Raw genomic sequence first — 17,608 nt, 5'->3', positions numbered from 1 at the left:
ATTTAGGACTATCAACATACTATCAATGATTGGTAAAGAAGGCGAGACATTTCAGTGTGTGCGCCCTAATGTTTTTATTAGGATTATTTCTTAGAAGTAAAAAAGAGTTATAAAAGATTTTCGAAAATAGGTTAACTGTATTTGGTATACAGACTGATTGAAAGGTTTAATAACGTGTTTGTCTGATGAGGTACATCTGACCATGACCTAATTTTCATGTTTTTTGGTCTGCATTGACTTTTCATGACACGGTTCCAACTAATGTGAATGTATCAGATTATTGTTAGGTGGTTTATGTAAAATTTCCGTTATTTTCATAGGTCATTGCAATTGATAATGTTGCCTGTTTTAAACCTTATTTCTTTTTAAAGACTTTCAACACAGATTTCAACTATTAGACAGATACCAAGTGATCAAGAAGAGCTTGCTTGGCCCTTATGGCCTTGTGAGATAAAAAGTACAGATCAGTGAGTACTCACAGTTTATGTGACAAAACAATTAATAAAAAAATTATGTATCTAAGACTAAAATATTAATCGGTACACATTCAACATACAAAGAATTAAGTATGAAGACACCATTATCAGTCAGAGAAAAACATGACCTTGTTGCACAGCCAAAATATAGGTATCTACAGATTGTAGTACCCTGAAAGAACATATGTGTTATATTTTATATGGTTTTAATTTACTAATAACAAAATCAATACTTATACCAAAGATTTAACTACTGTGTTGAATAGGTAAACCTTTTATTCAAATTGTATCTAAATTTCCAGGCTTGATTAACAACATCAATGTAAAATTTAGGATGTTCTATTTCATTTGAAATAAGTTTTCTACAGGACCAGTAAAACTTGCACACCAAATATTTGTATTTATGAGTTAACTGCAATTTCAGTCATGTTGACATATTTGTAGATCTTAGGCAGCAATCATTTGAATTTCTGGGGGGGGGGGGGGGGGCTATGGTTTTTTTTTCCTAGACAAGTCGAAAACAATTTTTTTCTTTCAATTTTAGCATTGCATATAGTGGCAGCTGAGGGTAAAACAAACAATTTTTTTTCTCACAATCAAAAACAAATTATTTTTTTCTCCAAAAACTGGAAACAAACTTTTTTTGTCCAAAAAAAACCATAGCCCCCCCCCCCCCCCCCCCCCCAAAAAAAAAATCAAATGGTTGCTGCCTTATCCTGATCATTTTCCTTTTTAGAAGAATTTTCAGAAATAGCTGTTTTTATGATTTCCAAACTGTGCGTCTGTTAGTTCGTTCATCGGCCAGTCTGTCCCACTTTAGGTTTAAGTTTTTGGTCAAGGTAGTGTTTGATGAAGTTGAAGTGCAATCAACTTGAAACTTATTACCACGATAGTGCAAGTGAGGCATCCATGTACTATGTACATTCTTGTTTTGCTATTTCTTTGATTTTTGTTCACTTATAATTTTGATATTGATGGCAAAGAATAAACAAGTAAAACTATGAGCTACTGCTTACTCAGTCTGATGATACCCCTACTGTGACTGCATTATATCAATAGTATAAAAAGATGTAATTGTTTGGTAAACAGGAAGTTGTTGATTGATGAATCTGAAAACACATCACAGGGTATAGCTGACTCATAAAACCTTGAACCCAAATTTCAGAAATCATTGTAATGTAGTTCCTGAGAAAATGGGACAAAATATCCATTGAACCAAGGGTGGACAGATGGGCCTGACCTTTTTAAAATAATTATTATGGTCTAATCATTTATAGCTTGTTAAGTCTTTGGAGTGATTTAAAGATGAATATTATTTTCCATTTTAGACTACATGTTGACCTCTACATTTTTTCATTTTAAACTTTTATTTGCTGCCTCATTCATGTCCAACCTTTTGCCTTACTTGTACTTTCTGGTTAACTTTTAACCCTGCCACATTCTGTATGTGCCTGTCCCAAGTCAAGAGTGTAATTCAGTGGTTGTGGTATGTTGTTGTGTAGCATATTTGTTTTTCATTCATTATTTTGTACATATTAAAATTAGGCGGCAAGTTTTCTCGTTTAAATAGTTTTACATTTGTTATTTCCGGGTTGACTATAAGGTATGGGCTTTGCTCATTGTTAAAGGCCATTCAGTGACCTATAGTTGTTAATTTGTGTCATTTAGTGACTCTGATGGAGAGTTGTCTCATTGACAATCGTACCACATCTTCTTAATGTTATATATCAGACTTCCATAATTTGTTGCAGCTAGAAGTTGTAGCTATGTTACTGGAAATGCTAGATCATTTTGACATTTTCTTAAAAAATTAGAACTAACACAAGGATGATATTTAAAGTTTTTTTATTCATTTAACTTTTAAAATCAATGTCATTAAACTAAATGCTAAAAAGGATTATAATAGTCCTTGGTCATTTTTTGCTGGTCAGGTGCAACTGTTGCAAGCTTCTTGTTTCTCTACTGAACCAGTGCAGTGTATTCCCCCATGTTGAGGAGCTGGAGTATTGCATGGCCTTTCCCTTTCTCTGTTACCTTGACAACCAGAATTGACGATACATGATGACCATTGTCCCCAATCACTGAATTTTCCATTGACAGCTGTCAAGAAAAAAGCAATTATTAATTTGTGTTGTATATAAACAAATATAATACACAATATGGTTCCTGTATCTTTTGCTCATGGTTTATTTTAACATTATTTTTAAATGTCTGGCAAAATTTGCAATTTCTTTCAAGTGATAACAAGAATGTGTCCATAGTACACGGATGCCCCACTCGCAACTATCATTTTTTGTTTAGTTGACCCTGAAATTGGGGTAAAAACTATAATTTGGCATTTAAATTAGAAAGATCATATCATAGGGAACATGTATACTAAGTTTCAAGTTGATTGGACTTCATCTTCATCAAAAACTACCTTGACCAAAAACTTTAACCTGAAATTTGCACTATCATTTTTCTATGTTCAGTGAACCGTGAAATTAGGGTTAGCATTCTAATTTGGCATTAAAATTAGAAAGATCATATCATAGGGAACATGTATACTACGTTTCAAGTTGATTGGATTTCAACTTTATCAAAAACTACCTTGACCAAAAACTTTAATCTGAAATTTGCACTATCATTTTCTATGTTCAGTGAACCCTGAAATTGGGGTTAAAATTCTAATTTGGCATAACAATTAGAAAGATCTTATCATAGGACACATGTGTACTAAGTTTCAAGCTGATTGGACTTCAACTTCATCAAAAACTACCTTGACCAAAAACTTTAACCTGAACGAACGGACGGACGGACGGACGGACGCACAGACCAGAAAATATAATGCCCCTCTACTATCGTAGGTGGGGCATAAAAAAACCCTCTTTAAACAAGAAGTCTAAAAGAACAAAACTTTTATTTCCATCTATGAACATATTTTCTTAAGTGGTATGACACATTTTTATATTTCAATATACTTACGACAAGGATTACAACTGACAGAATTTACACCATCTCCAACATAGTCGGTGCCGCCATTTGCAGTGGCAGGATTATTTCAACTTCTGTACTGAGATTTCTTTCCACCTGTAACATTGAATAACTATAAAGTAGACAAGTATGAATTTAGAGTAGACAACGAAGCCTGCCTTGGGTTGCAGGATGTTTTTTTTAGCTGTGGTGACCTTGGGCTGTTTTCTGCAGTGCAAAAATCATTATGGTAAATATGTTCAGTCAAGTAACTAACAAAACTGATTTATCTTACTCTGGTTTGTTCACAGATCATATATATGTCATGTTAAAGTTGTTATGCAAATTTGGTTTACCATGCATAAATGTACAATATTTGACACCATGCTTTACAAAAACAAAGTGATTAGAATTATGATGAAAAATTAATTATTCTATTAATACTTTCTTTTCAACTTCAACAAGCTATGTTCAATATGATTTTCTGATCTCAAATAATTTCACCAGTGATTTCAAACAATATTTGAGAAAGATTGATATGATGCATATTTTATATCATAAGAAGCTATCAATACCTCCACATGTGACAGAACATTCCTCATATGCTGACCAGCTTCAGGGGCGGATGCAGGAATTTTCAAAAGGGGGGGGGGGGGGGGGTGCTAACCCAGGGCACCCAGGGCAAAGGGGGGGTGCAAAACATATGTCCCGATATTAATGCATTGATCGGCAAAAATAAAGGGGGGGGGGGGTGCGCACCCCCGGAACCCCCCCCCCTGGATCCGCCACTGAGCTTGACCAACCACCATTTACAGGTATTCTGGATGTGAATGGAAGCTGAGATCCTGCACTCCAACCCTGTTTTCAAATACAAATGTATAAATAATTAGGTAATGTGTCTCTTTAGCTTTCTGTGTAGCGGTTTGTTGAATGTTGTCTGTCTTTTAAAGATATTATTAAACCATCAGAATTTGTTAAAAATTGTCTTTTCAGGGCATTAATTCATCATTTTGCTGTGTATAGTTTTACTTCTATCTATAGAATTTTATTTAAATATTTAAAAAAAAAATTGCTAATTTTGGTCAAATCTGAATTTAGGGCAACAGAACCTCTTACAAGTTGTAGTCTTTTTTGATATTTTTGATTTACTAATCATTTTGTTGCATATAGTTTATAGCTATCTATCATAGTTTTTTAAATGACTCTGCTAAATCCTAAAAGATAGTCAAATATCATCATTAAGGACAATAATTCCTGTAGGAAGACTTTCATGATTTTCTATTATGTTGCATTTTTGCACATCTTATACTGATAATTATTTTGCAGTTTAAAGTATATGTATAACTTTTTTAATTACTGTTTTCAGACGCGGATCCAGAGGGGGGGGGGGGGGGGGTCCGGGGGTTGGAACCCCCCTTTTTTTGGACGATCAATGCATTTGAATGAGGACATGTAATTGGACCCCCCCCCCCCCCCCCTTTTGTCCTGGGTTAGGAACCCCCCCTTTTTAAAATGGCTGGATCCGCCCCTGCTGTTTTCAACATAAAAGGCAAACATGTTTAGAGATTAAAATCATTGTATTAGGACAATAACTCTTTCACGGAGTCAATGAATGGATTTAGCTATTTGGTAAATTTGTTGACCTTGACTTGCTGATTATTTCAATGAGAACAATGCATTTTTTAAGATAATAGGCAAAAATGCACAAATTGGCCATACTCATTATTTAAGGGCAATAACTCAAATTTGTCTGGTCATTTTGGTGTACATAGAAAGTTGGTAATAGATCTTGAAATAGTGAGCATATGATACATCGTCATATTTTTCTATTCTGATTTCTAATTACTAAACAATTAGTTGCATTTTACGGTACCCTTATGTTTTATTGTCAGTAGTGGTTACCATGCAAGTAGATTCAGAGGCGGATTTAGGGAGGGGGGCAGGGGGCCCGGCCCCCCCCCTTTTTGGGAAAAAAATTGGTTGCTTATATAGGGAATCATTGAAGCGTGACTGGAGCGGGCCCCCTCTTAGGTCAGTCAGTGGACCCCCATTTATGTAAATTTCTGGATCCGCCACTGAGATTGCAACAGGAACATAAGGAACAAATCTGGAACAAGGTTTCATAACGAAGATTGTGATTGGTTTTTAATTGGTTTACTGGTTTTCAATGGAGAACATGTGTGTGATGCTAATAGCTCACACTAGATAGATTACCAGGTGAGCTTAAAATGCAAATAATCAAAATATATGAAAATGGCAACTAACATTATTATCATTATTTATCTTTGTAATATTAACTAAATATATGCCCACTAATTACTATAATATAGGTATTACCTTTGGTGGGGTTGGATCTGTAGCAGCTATTAATGTTCGTGTATCTGTAGACATTTGACCCTAAAAATGGAAACAAAATTTTAAGCACAGAATAGGGGGTCTCATTGGGGGTTCTCATTTTTTGTGTAATTTCCTGTGTCCCGCTAGACTTCATTTCCCGCTTTCACGGCACATTAATTTGACTTTCACGTGTCACGCTTAGACCCCAATGAGACCCACATAATATATTGCACCTAATCATCTAGAGATTGCAATAACTCGTTCATAAAATGACATCAAATCAAGAAGTAGGAGGCAAGTTCAAAGCATCCCAAATCTAGACAACATGTGAATGAATACAAAATTATCTGTGATCTGTGCAGTATATATTTTCCTTGTTTGGATAATTTCAATCGGGCAACAAAATCAAAATTAATAGCCGTTCCATTATTTACCAACTAAGAATGTTAAATATAATTATTCCAATGCCATCAAATGAGATGTCACTTAGCACCAAAACTTACATTGCTTGTCTTTCTGTAATAAATTTCCAGGATTGTTGTAGGCAGCCTGACGACAATCACCATTTGACCTATCCCCAGACAACACATCTCCTTTTATGTAGGGACAATTACCTTCACAATTTAAGGTTGTAGTATCAGTTCTTGATTCGTAGCTGATGAACTTCAAAAATAACATTCTGCAAAAAAAAAAAAAAAAAAAAAAATCAAATATACATACGCAAATTAGAACAAATCTTTAATTGAACATAAATTACCTTCCTGAACTGTACTCAATTATTTTCTCTAAGATAATGTTAGAACAATGAACTAGACTTAATAATTTGAACAACTGAAACCATAATTGTACAAATAATGTCTGTAGTGGCGTTTATAAAGATTTTATTATCTGCTGCAATCACAATGTGTACATAAGCATTGGTAAATGGTTTTATTTTAACTTCCGTAGCATTTTAAGAAGTGCAATACTTCAATAGATTCACGCTTGAGAAAATTAAATAAAGTTTGTTCAGCATCCAATCATTATATTAACTACTTTAACTACTATAATGAAGAAGTCACTCCTTTCCAACCCTCTAATTCTGTAATTAACAAAGCAATTTATTATTTCTTTCCAACCATTGTTTTGTACTTACCAAATCGACTTATCCCAACAGTATCACTATCAAGTTCTTCAATAGATTGTACCTCCGTCCAGTCAACCAATTTAAGCCGCCTGAGTGGGGTCCTTGTAAATAGGTTAAAGGTGGCATCAGATGGCATACACATACCAACTCTTACATATTGGTTCCTGCAATAATCAAAAAGATGTTTAAAGGTGAAATAAATGATTCTTCATTCTTTTCTTTCCTTTTTTAAAACTTCTAATAACATAGTTGAAACAGATTAATGATTACCAAAGATGTTAATTGGGCCATTAACATTTCACTGAAAGAAAATCTTTATCATCTCATATTATCACCAAAAGTCTGTTTCTAATCAATTAAAACTAGTTTTTCAGGAGTTTTAAAAATCTCATAGTTTAGGATTTTAAAGATGAAACAGGTAAAACCCTGTCTGAAGTTGTATATATTTAGTTCATAGTGCATTTGCTGATGTATTCTCTAGATCATATTCACGTTTTCATGTAGTTAAATCTTCATGGGGATCTTTCCATGCCTTGATTTGGACAACAATTGTTATAGTTTGTTGGACACCTAGATTCATGAATAAATCCATTCATGAAAAAATACAAAATTGAACCCCACGAATAAAAGTCACAGTATTCAAAAGTTTAAAAGATATCAAAATGTACCAGTTTCAAGAAACAACCATTATAGGCTCTGTGTTAAAGACCGTATTTTGACCTAGAATGGTTTACTTTTATAAATTGTGACTTGGATATAGAGTTGTCTCATTGGTACTCATATCACATCTTCCTATATCTATTATCAGCATGAGAATATTATATATCAAACTTACAATTCAACTCCTTTGGTATATTTTGCAAATTTCCTTGGAATTCCATTACTCCAATGTAGTGTGTAGCTATGGGTTCCACCAAGATGGTCAGGAACTCATTTGTTTCTACACCAGTTAGCGTCTCTGGAGAATCAGGTTGGTCATCTCTGAACATTATAGATTCAGTCTGTCCATGTTCTGGAGAACTTGCATCAATTTTGATATTAAGCTGATGAAAAAAGTTATAGAATTAGAAAACATTAATTTTGTAAAATTATTATAAACTGAAAAAAAGATAAAGTGGATGTTCAAATTCATATTAAGCCAAACTGACAATGACACAGCAAAATATAATAATAAAAAAAGACCAACTAGTCTACAGAACACAGATGTGAAAATGTTCAGCATACTCTAACAATGTTTGAAACCAAGTTTACAGAAGCTATCACTTGTAGTTTTTGTCAAGCCTGCAACTTTTGTTGCAGAAAGTTGACATAGGGATAGTGATCCGGCGGCGTCGGCGGTGTTAGCTCACTTCTTAAAAGCTATATATTTTAGAAGGTTGAAGACGTGGATGCTTCATATTTTGCATATAGATGCCTCATGTTACGAAGTTTCCGTCAGTCACATGTCCATTGTCCTTGACTTCATTATCATGGTTCAGTGACCACTTGAAAAAAAGTTCAGATTTTTTGTAATGTTAAATTCTCTCTTACTGTAAGTAATAGGATAACTATCTATAATACTAAAATTACGAGGTCCAATTTGTCAGCCGTCATCACGTAAAAACGACGAATCAAAGAATTCAACTTTATATATAACTAATATAGTACAAAGGTGTAGATTAAAAATTACACCACTCCAGGCCCTTTTGTTTTCCACGTAATTAATATTGCCAATAATTAAGAAGTTCCGGGTCGAGTCCGATACCGATACCAATAGTATATTCACCTGTTACCGATTACCTTATCTGTACGTTCCGCATCTGACAGGCGCACCACCAAACGGTGTATTCAGGATTAATATGCTATATAGTATTACACGGGTCATAATCACAGGGTTGACACTACTTAATTGTCAAATTGTTACCTATTGTAGTATTTTAATCAGTGAGACTTTCTAAGATAACAATACGAATACTAAAAATCTGGACTAAAATAAGGCGTATAGGTACAGTTTTCAATTTGTTAGCGGGCATGACGTAAAACAGCGAATCAAAGAATTCAATATTTATAACTACTTTATTAATATAGGACAATACTGTTGATTAAAAAATACTCCATTCCAGGACCTTTTGTTTTCCAAATAATTAATATTATCAATAATTGATAAGTTCCAGTTCGACGGGTTCAAACAGAAAGATTTGAAAGCAGAGAAAACTGTGTATCTTATAATCCGCATGACTTTATCAGATGACAATACTAATACTAAAATAAGGCTTGCGCATAGTTATATACTTTAATTCAGTCACGGACCCGCGATTTACGGGTGTGTTCTAGTATTTAGTATGTGCGTACCTTGCAAGATCCCCATGCCCGTCAGACAGTTTTCACTTGACCTCGACCTCATTTCATGGATCAGTGAACAACTTTGAGGTTAAGTTTTGGTGGTCTAGTCCATATCTCAGATACTATAAGCAATAGGTCTAGTATATTCAGTGTATGGAAGGACTGTAAGGTGTACATGTCCAACTGGCAGGTGTCATCTGACCTTGACCTTATTTTCATGGTTCAGTGGTTATAGTTAAGTTGTTGTGTTTTGGTCTGTTTTCTCATACTTTATGCAATAGGTTTACTATATTTGTTGTATGGAATGATTGTAAGGTGTACATGTCTAGCGGGCAGATGTCATCTGACCTTGACCTCATTTTCATGGTTCAGTGGTCAAAGTTAAGTTTTTGATTTTTGGTCTTTTTATCTAATACTATATGTCATAGGTCAACTATATTTGGTGTATGGAAATATTTTATGATCTATATGTCAGTCGTGCATGTTTTATTTGACCTTGACCTGGTTTTCACGGTTCATTGCTCAGTGTTAAGTTTTTGTGTTTTGGTCTATTTTCTTAAACTTTAAGCAATAGGTCAACCATATTTGTTGTATGGAAGCATTGTTAGCTGTACATGTCTGCCTGGCATATGGTTCAACTGACCTTGACCTCATTTTCATGGTTCATGTTAAGTTTATGTGACAGTCGTAATAAAGCTTTATATTTAGGAGTATGAACATAATATCAATGATTAGTAAAGAAGGCGAGACATTTCAGTGTGTGCACTTTTGTTATCATATTTCAAAGAGACAGTACAAAGGGGAACAACTAATGTGTCTTTGTACATTCAAATGTTCAAGTGTTCCTTCCCCTTTGTTCGATTAACCATATGCAACACCGATTTATAGCTTAGGAACATTTTAAGCCGCAAGTGTAAAAGATGTTTTTATATTTTTATAAGCAACAATTTACGGAGTGGCTATTTGTCCGGCTAGCCGGACGAATAGTGCCAGGGCTATTTTCCGGCCATTGCAATGCGCATGTCATATAATGTGCTTTCGGAAGTGTGTGTAATATTATCTTCAGTCGTAGCACCGAGGGGGCGCGTGTAATCCGATCACTGATTTTCAATTTTAAGATCATGGCTGAAAACGGCGATATCAATATTTGTGATAAATCTTGTAATTTTATCGGAATTTGACAATGAAAAACGATAGTATGAACTTCAAAAAATGATATAATCTTATGAAAGGGACTAAAGAAAGGGGGGAGGTTACAACCTTGAAGTGGGGATGTTGGATATAGGATTATAAAAAGTGGGATAATGAAATACAGGGGACAACAAAGATGGGATTGGAAGAAAAAAAGAAAAGAGTAATTTGGGAAAAGGAGCACACCGTGTCATCCCGACCCCTCACGTAAATAAAATAAAATCCAACCTAGAATGTCTAAACACGATTTTAACAGTGTTGTTCACTTTTTTTTTCTTTTTTTTTTGGGGGGGGGGGGGCATTATAGAAAAATCTCCCATCTCTCACTCAAAATATGGATAACTTTATGTCAAGGGGTCTATAATTCTATTTGACAGCTACAGACATAATAATTTGTACCTTTTCAGCTACGCAAAATCCTTTACGTTAACCTAAAATTCTCTACTGAGTCAAACAATACTTAAGTTTGTTTTACTAGTAATTTTTTCTCTCTACTTATTTGAAAATTTGGAATATATTCTACATGATTTTTTTATCATTATTCGTCATTGATTGGACAATATTCTGGTATGCAGTAAACAACAATTTCAATTACTAGTAACAAGATCAGGCCCTAACAATAAAGATTACAAACATATGTGCTACCCCCTGGTGCTGCTGAAGATAATATAACACGCACACACAAATAATGACATGCGCATTGTATTGGCCGGACAAATAGCAACTGCCAACAATTTATCATGTAAATGTTAAATATCCATATGCTATATTAGTATTAGATAAACGTTTATTTCACTAGGATTGGTCTCCATTATTTTGTTTCTTGGTAACAGTAATTCAGTATTTTGTGACAACGATATTTTCCTTTTTGTTTTATTTTGTAACAATTCAAACTTTATCGAAAAGCAAGCGACTATTGTTTTCACAATTGTTAGCCTACACGTTAAGAAGTTAATCCATTTTAACCCTAGCATTGTCTATTTCTTGTTATCATATATATGTTTTTAATTGTATTATTCGTTTATAGCATTACGTGACAAATTTCATTATTACATGTAGTTATGATTAAGTAAGATTACGTAATTCATTTTATATTGTTACGTAAATGGGCAGTTGGATACCAGCGATCAAGCTGTGCGGACGTCGTGCATTTACAGTGACATTCATTGTGTTTAGTATAGAACATTTATTGGAATTACCATTTGTTTTGTCTTTTCGGAATATTTACCGTTGAACTTTTATTGTAATTAATGTATTGCACTATTGAAGAAGTTAACCCCGCCCCATTATGTATGTATGTGCCTGTCCCAAGTCAGGAGCATGTAATTCAGTGGTTGTCGTTTGTTTATGTGTTACATATTTGTTTTTCGTTCATTTTTTTTTAATATAAATTAGGCCGTTAGTTTTCTCGTTTAAATTGTTTTACATTGTCATATCGGGCCTTTTATAGCTGACTATGCGATATGGGCTTTGCTCATTGTTGAAGGCCGTACGGTGACCTATAGTTGTTAATATGTGTCATTTTGGTCTCTTGTGGACAGTTGTCTAATTGGCAATCATACCACATCTTCTTTTTTTTATATTATATATAAACCATCGTAAAGCTTAACTTAGATTTGTTGGCTTTAGACAGTGAGTTCCCCCGAATTCTTAATATAACAGGAACGACTTAAACCCCTGTTATAAATTTCTGAAGTAGTTGCCTTACAATTAATTTACAGGTAACTTGAGTTTCATTCTATCATCATATTTATTCATCGAAAATTTAGTGACAATATTATATTGATTGTCGGTATCTAAAAAGTAAAATCACAAAAATACTGAACTCCGAGGAAAATTCAATCGGAAGGTCCGTAATCACATGGCAAAATCAAATGACAAAACACATCAAACGAATTGACAACTGTTATATTCCTGACTTGGTACAGACATTTTCAAATGTAGAAAATGGTTGATTGAACCTGGTTTTATAGCGCTAAAATTATCACTTTTACAACAGTCTCATGTCCAGTGGCAAATAGTTCAGTACGCAGGCCATGTCTGAAATGTCGATAGGTTGTGTTTCTATCTCCCAGAATTACAAATCAAGGCTTTCAAAAATTAGTTTGAAATCTTTTGTTACTTTGCCATGAGTTTCCATTTTTGAATTTTTCTTGGAGTTTGGTATTTATGTTATTTTCCTTTCTTGTGAAATAACAACAGGCATGCAATAGCACTTACATCAAACAATCGTTCAGAAAAAGTACTAAGCGTGGTAAGACTGATATGAATAAAAAAAAAGAAGTATAACACAAATACCAAACTCGAAAGCCAAATTCAAAAAGGGAAATAATTCCATAAAAACTGACAATATCAAACGCTACTATTAAAACGAACAGGTGAAAAACAATTGACTTGGTAAAGACATTTTCAAAACCGCTTATCTGAAAAAAGAAAAATTAACAGATAGAAACTAAATGAATAAATAATATATTAACTATATTTTTTTGTCCATGTCATTGTCTGTTTTCGTTTTTTTTTACCATGGTATTGTCTGTTTTTGTTTTTTCGACCATGGTTTTGTTTTGTTTTCGTTTTTTGCCCATGGTATTGTCTGTTTTCGTTTTTGTCCATTCTACTATGGTGTTGCCTTTTTTTAAGCCCATGGTATTATCTGTTTTCGTTTTTTTTGTCCATGGTATTGTCTGTTTTCGTTTTTTACCCATGGTATTGTCTGTTTTCGTTTTTGTCCATTCGACCATGGTATTGCATTTTTTATGCCCATGGTATTATCTCTTTCGTTTTTTGCCCATGGTATTTAATTGTCTGTTTTCGTATTTTTGACAATGATATTGTCTGTTTTCGTTTTTTTACTTTTACCATGGTATTGTCTATTTTCGTTTTTTGCCTATGGTATTGTCTGTTTTCGTTTTTTTACCATTGTGTTGTCTGGTTTTTTTTTTGCCCATGGTATTATTGCCTGTTTTCGTTTTTTCCCCATGGTATTTTCTGTTTTTGTATTTTTGACAATGATATTGTCTGTTTTGTTTTTTCGCCCATAGTATTGTCTGTTTTTTTTTGCCCATGGTATTTTCTGTTTTCTTTTTTGCCCATCGTATTATCTATTTTCATTTTCCCCCATGATATTATCTGTTTTCAGTTTTTGCCCATGCTTTGTTTGTTTTCTATTTTGGTCATGGTGTTGTCTGTTTTTTTCCCTCTATTGCCCATGGCATTACCTGTTTTCCTTATTTGGCCATAATATTGTCTGTTTTCTTTTTTGACCATGGTATTGTCTTTCTTTATCGTATGCATGCTGTCTTATTTATACCAGTATGTAACTGGCAGATGCCCTATATTTTTGTTTTAACTCCAGAAGTTGATAGGAGAGACAGAAGCAGTCCCGAGAGGTTAGTGTGAGACCATACCTTAAAGTGAAGTAAGAAATTCATAGATATAAGATGCTGTGATAGGAGTGCGTATAAGGCAACACTCCATCCAAGTAACAATCTGCAAAAGCAAACCATTAAAGGTCAAAGTACGGTCTTTAACACCGAGTTTTGACTAGTTAAAAACCATTCAAACTGGAAAACCAAAGTTTATATTTTTATGATAAACAACAAACATTTGTTTCATATACATATATAAAACATGATATGATATTCTGTATGTGCCTTTCCCATGTCGGTAGCTTGTAAATTCGTGGTTATTGTTCGTAAATGTCTGTCTTATTTGTTTGTCGTTCATTTGTTAAAATAAACAGGCTCTTGTTTATCTGAATTTTTGTCACCATCAATTGAGAGAAAAGTCTTTTCAGCCATATTTCCAAGCTTCACAGTCCAATCATTTAATGGTCTTTTAGAAACATATCTCCTATTGATGCAGATTACCTTGCCTACATACAGATTTAAAAAAAAACTTTGGTTTCCAGGCAATATCTTCTGACCTTTAAAGAGAAAGTTAAAAATTGCAAGACTGACATAAATTATTTCTAATATGTCTGACAACCAAATGTGAAGTGACTATATCTGGAGATCAATATTTTAAAAAAATCAAGGAGGGTATATAAGCTTTATCATACGTTTCATTTACAGTGATCAACAGAAATATATATATATATGCATATTCTGGTAACCAGTGGTGTGCATATAATACCTCTAGAAGCATGACAGAAAAGGTAAACACCCATTTTAATGGTCCAAATTTATATACAAGTGTGTTTTTCATCGAAACGCAAAATGATATTAACTTGTAGTAAAGTTAACCCAATAATACTACATAATCTTTAAAGTTAAATAAGATTTACATATTGGCAACGATTTTTATTCGCGTTATTTTTCTACCGAAAATCGCTCAATTAAATTGTACCTGTACATAAGTTGATTTACAGTGTACAGTGATTTTGTTTTTCAAAACTACAATTACAGTTGCTAGTACAAGGAACAGTTAGTATGATATTATAAATCGAGAGAAACCAACACTTTATCGTTCTAAACATAAACTGTGAAGTATTAAAAGCAAGAAACTAAAGATATATATCGGTATTGTTATTAAGTACGTCTTCTTCAGGTTGTTATCTTTTATTTGTCTACATAAACAAACGCCTTGAACCAGATTAGACAGGCAGTATTACAAATTATTACACAAAATAGTACGAAAATCTTCAACTTTGTATTTATTTGGCTTTTTAACTATTTTGATCTGAGCGTCACTGATGAGTCTTATGTAGACGAAACGCGCGTCTGGCGTATAAAATTATAATCCTGGTACTTTTGATAACTATTAGCGGTGCACACAAGATACAAAAATGTGCATGTGTGTTTTCCCCTTTGAATGGTTTTACATTACTAATTTTTGGGGCCCGTTATAGCTTGCTGTTTGGTGTGAGCCAAGGCTCCGTATTAAGGGCCGTATCTTGACCGATAATGGTTTACTTTTATAAATTGTTATTTGGATGGAGAGTTGTCTCATTGGCACTCATACCACATATTCCTATATCTATTTGAAGTTTGTGTATAGTGAATATTGAGGTACTAAAGATTAAATACTGCAATTATAACTTAAGATACTGTTTTACCACAAAATCTTGAACAATAGATAATTGAGTGTTTATACATAAAAAAGATGTCAAATTATAAACCGATTTCAGTAGAAAAGTGTTTTTTAAAGAATTTATCAGAGTCTTTCAAAGATCTGCCATCAATAGTATATACCAATGGAACGATACGTTCCAGGTCAAAGACAACACACACAATATGTTTTTACGCGTTTAATCGATCACATTAACGTTACTCAATAAGAATGATAAAATAAAAGACAACATAAAAAAACATAGTTTGAAACCTTCAAATTTCTCGTTTTAAATCAATATAAATTGCATGTAAGACAACGCAAATAACATAATTTAGGCATTCAAACTACCCGTCTTAACTTAATTTAATACGAAAAAAAAAAACAAATACAAAAACAAACAGCTATAGTGAAAATGTCCAGTATAACCGCATAACATAATCTTCATAGTTATCGACAGTACACAATATCCAATCAGCTTATATGGGGAAAAAAGTAAAATCAATAAAATACTGAACGAGGAAAATTCAAAACGGAAAGTCCCTAGTCCAATGGAAAAATCAAACGACATAACACATCAAACGAATGGACATCAACTGTCATACTCCTGACTTGGTACAGGCATTTTCAAATGTAGAAAATGTTGGATTGAATCTGGGTTTATAGCGCTAAACCTTTCACTTGTATGACAGTCGTATCAAATTCATTATATTTACAACGATGCGTGAACAAAACAGACATAATTGGAAGTCATACTTATGTGCCTTACACTCGTAAACAATTGTGACTGTACTTCGAGTAGAATATAGAAACAAAAAAGTTCAAATACTGATACTTTTAGGGGTTTTACTGTTAAATTATCTCAGTTCTAACATTTATTCATATTTGTAAGGGCGACGTCTACAACAAATGATTAAAAAACTCTTAAACATTCAAGTTCCTAAGCCACTCTTAAAAGTTAAAACACCAAAGTAACTACGCGACTCTTAAAACACCCAAGTAACTTTGTCACTCTTAAAACACACAAGTAACTACGCCACTCTTAAAACACCCAAGTACTACGCATTTTGAATTCCATGTCATTCTACTTTCATATTTTTTTTTACTAAAATGACAAAGTCAAATAGCTGATCTTTAAAATGAAAATATATGAAAAAGTGTCAATTAATCTTAAATCTGTTCGAAATATTGTAATGCAAAATTATGACAATAAATTGTGTTAAATAATTATTGATAGTTGTAACTTATCCTTCACTTAACCTTAAAATTATAGAGTTGTCATGCAGATAAAGAGATAAACAATTTTACTTTTATCCGATGTTTATAGTTTGAGAATGCTCATCACTAAGTATACATTCATTTTTGGTGAACTAAAGTATTGCACGGAATTTATATTATTTGCGCTCTAAATCATTTTATCATGCGGATGTAGAAAGGGTGGGGAGATTAAAAAACAGCACAGATAAACAATTCTACAAGTATTTTATAAATTCGATGGGCTGAGAGATTAAAAAACAGCACAGAGAAACAACCCTACGAGTCTTTTTTATAAATTAGTAGGGCGGAGAAATTAACAAACAGCACAGAGAAACAACGTACAAGTTATTTTTTTACAAATTAAAAAGACGGAAGAAACGTGACGAGGATAAATACCAATAGCTTATAAGGTAGGCGGTATTTGTTTTTTCTTGTAGTTTTGAAAACCATTTTGTAAAATAATTTGTCACTTTAGATTTCATATACAATTAATGGTTACTAGTTTGTAATGTTAAGATCATGTAAAATCTAGCCTAAAACTGTTATATATATTTTTTCTAAATTGTATACACTATAGAAAACTGACGGGCAATGGTCAGTTGAATTAATATCATCATTGATGAACAACAAAACCTTTCATTTAAAAAAAAAAGTATAATCTTGAGTGAGGTAGTCAAATCGAAATGCAAATGTCTTGACCAAAATTATGTGCAAATGCACCTATTTCATTATTTTCATTTTCTGTCAGGTATATTTTATTTGATGTATAATACATTGTATTTTCGTAAAAGTTTTGTAAAATGTAGAAAAACAGAATATTTTAGGTAATTTGTTGATTTTACAAATTCATTATTTAATGTATACTTTATAGAGCAAACTTCACGTACCTACGCAAATG

At 33.1% G+C, this 17,608-nt stretch overlaps 1 protein-coding gene across 4 annotated transcripts; it reads right to left on the bottom strand.

The window, feature by feature from the left end:
• Window positions 1-2,304: 2,304 nt before the first annotated feature.
• Window positions 2,305-8,065, bottom strand: LOC139503207 (complement component C8 beta chain-like). 4 transcript variants are annotated; one of them, XR_011659065.1, is made up of 2 exons: window positions 4,004-4,041; window positions 2,305-2,576 (listed from the first exon to the last, which is right to left on the bottom strand). XR_011659065.1 is itself a non-coding variant. In XM_071292949.1 (2 exons), exons 1-2 carry the CDS (start codon window positions 7,878-7,880, stop codon window positions 2,404-2,406), a joined length of 327 nt encoding a protein of 108 aa, XP_071149050.1. In that variant the 5' UTR covers window positions 7,881-7,970; the 3' UTR covers window positions 2,305-2,403. The 4 variants fall into 4 exon arrangements, 1 of the variants encoding a protein (XP_071149050.1); XR_011659063.1 differs by lacking the exon at window positions 4,004-4,041 and adding an exon at window positions 3,441-3,555; XM_071292949.1 differs by lacking the exon at window positions 4,004-4,041 and adding an exon at window positions 7,727-7,970.
• Between the last annotated feature and the right edge of the window lie 9,543 nt (window positions 8,066-17,608).

Source organism: Mytilus edulis, chromosome 14 (assembly GCF_963676685.1).
Source record: "Mytilus edulis chromosome 14, xbMytEdul2.2, whole genome shotgun sequence".
In the NCBI taxonomy this organism is placed as follows: Eukaryota; Metazoa; Mollusca; class Bivalvia; order Mytilida; family Mytilidae; genus Mytilus; species Mytilus edulis.
The sequence above is the reverse complement of the archived record's forward strand: the minus strand, read 5'-3'. Positions and strand labels throughout refer to the sequence as shown.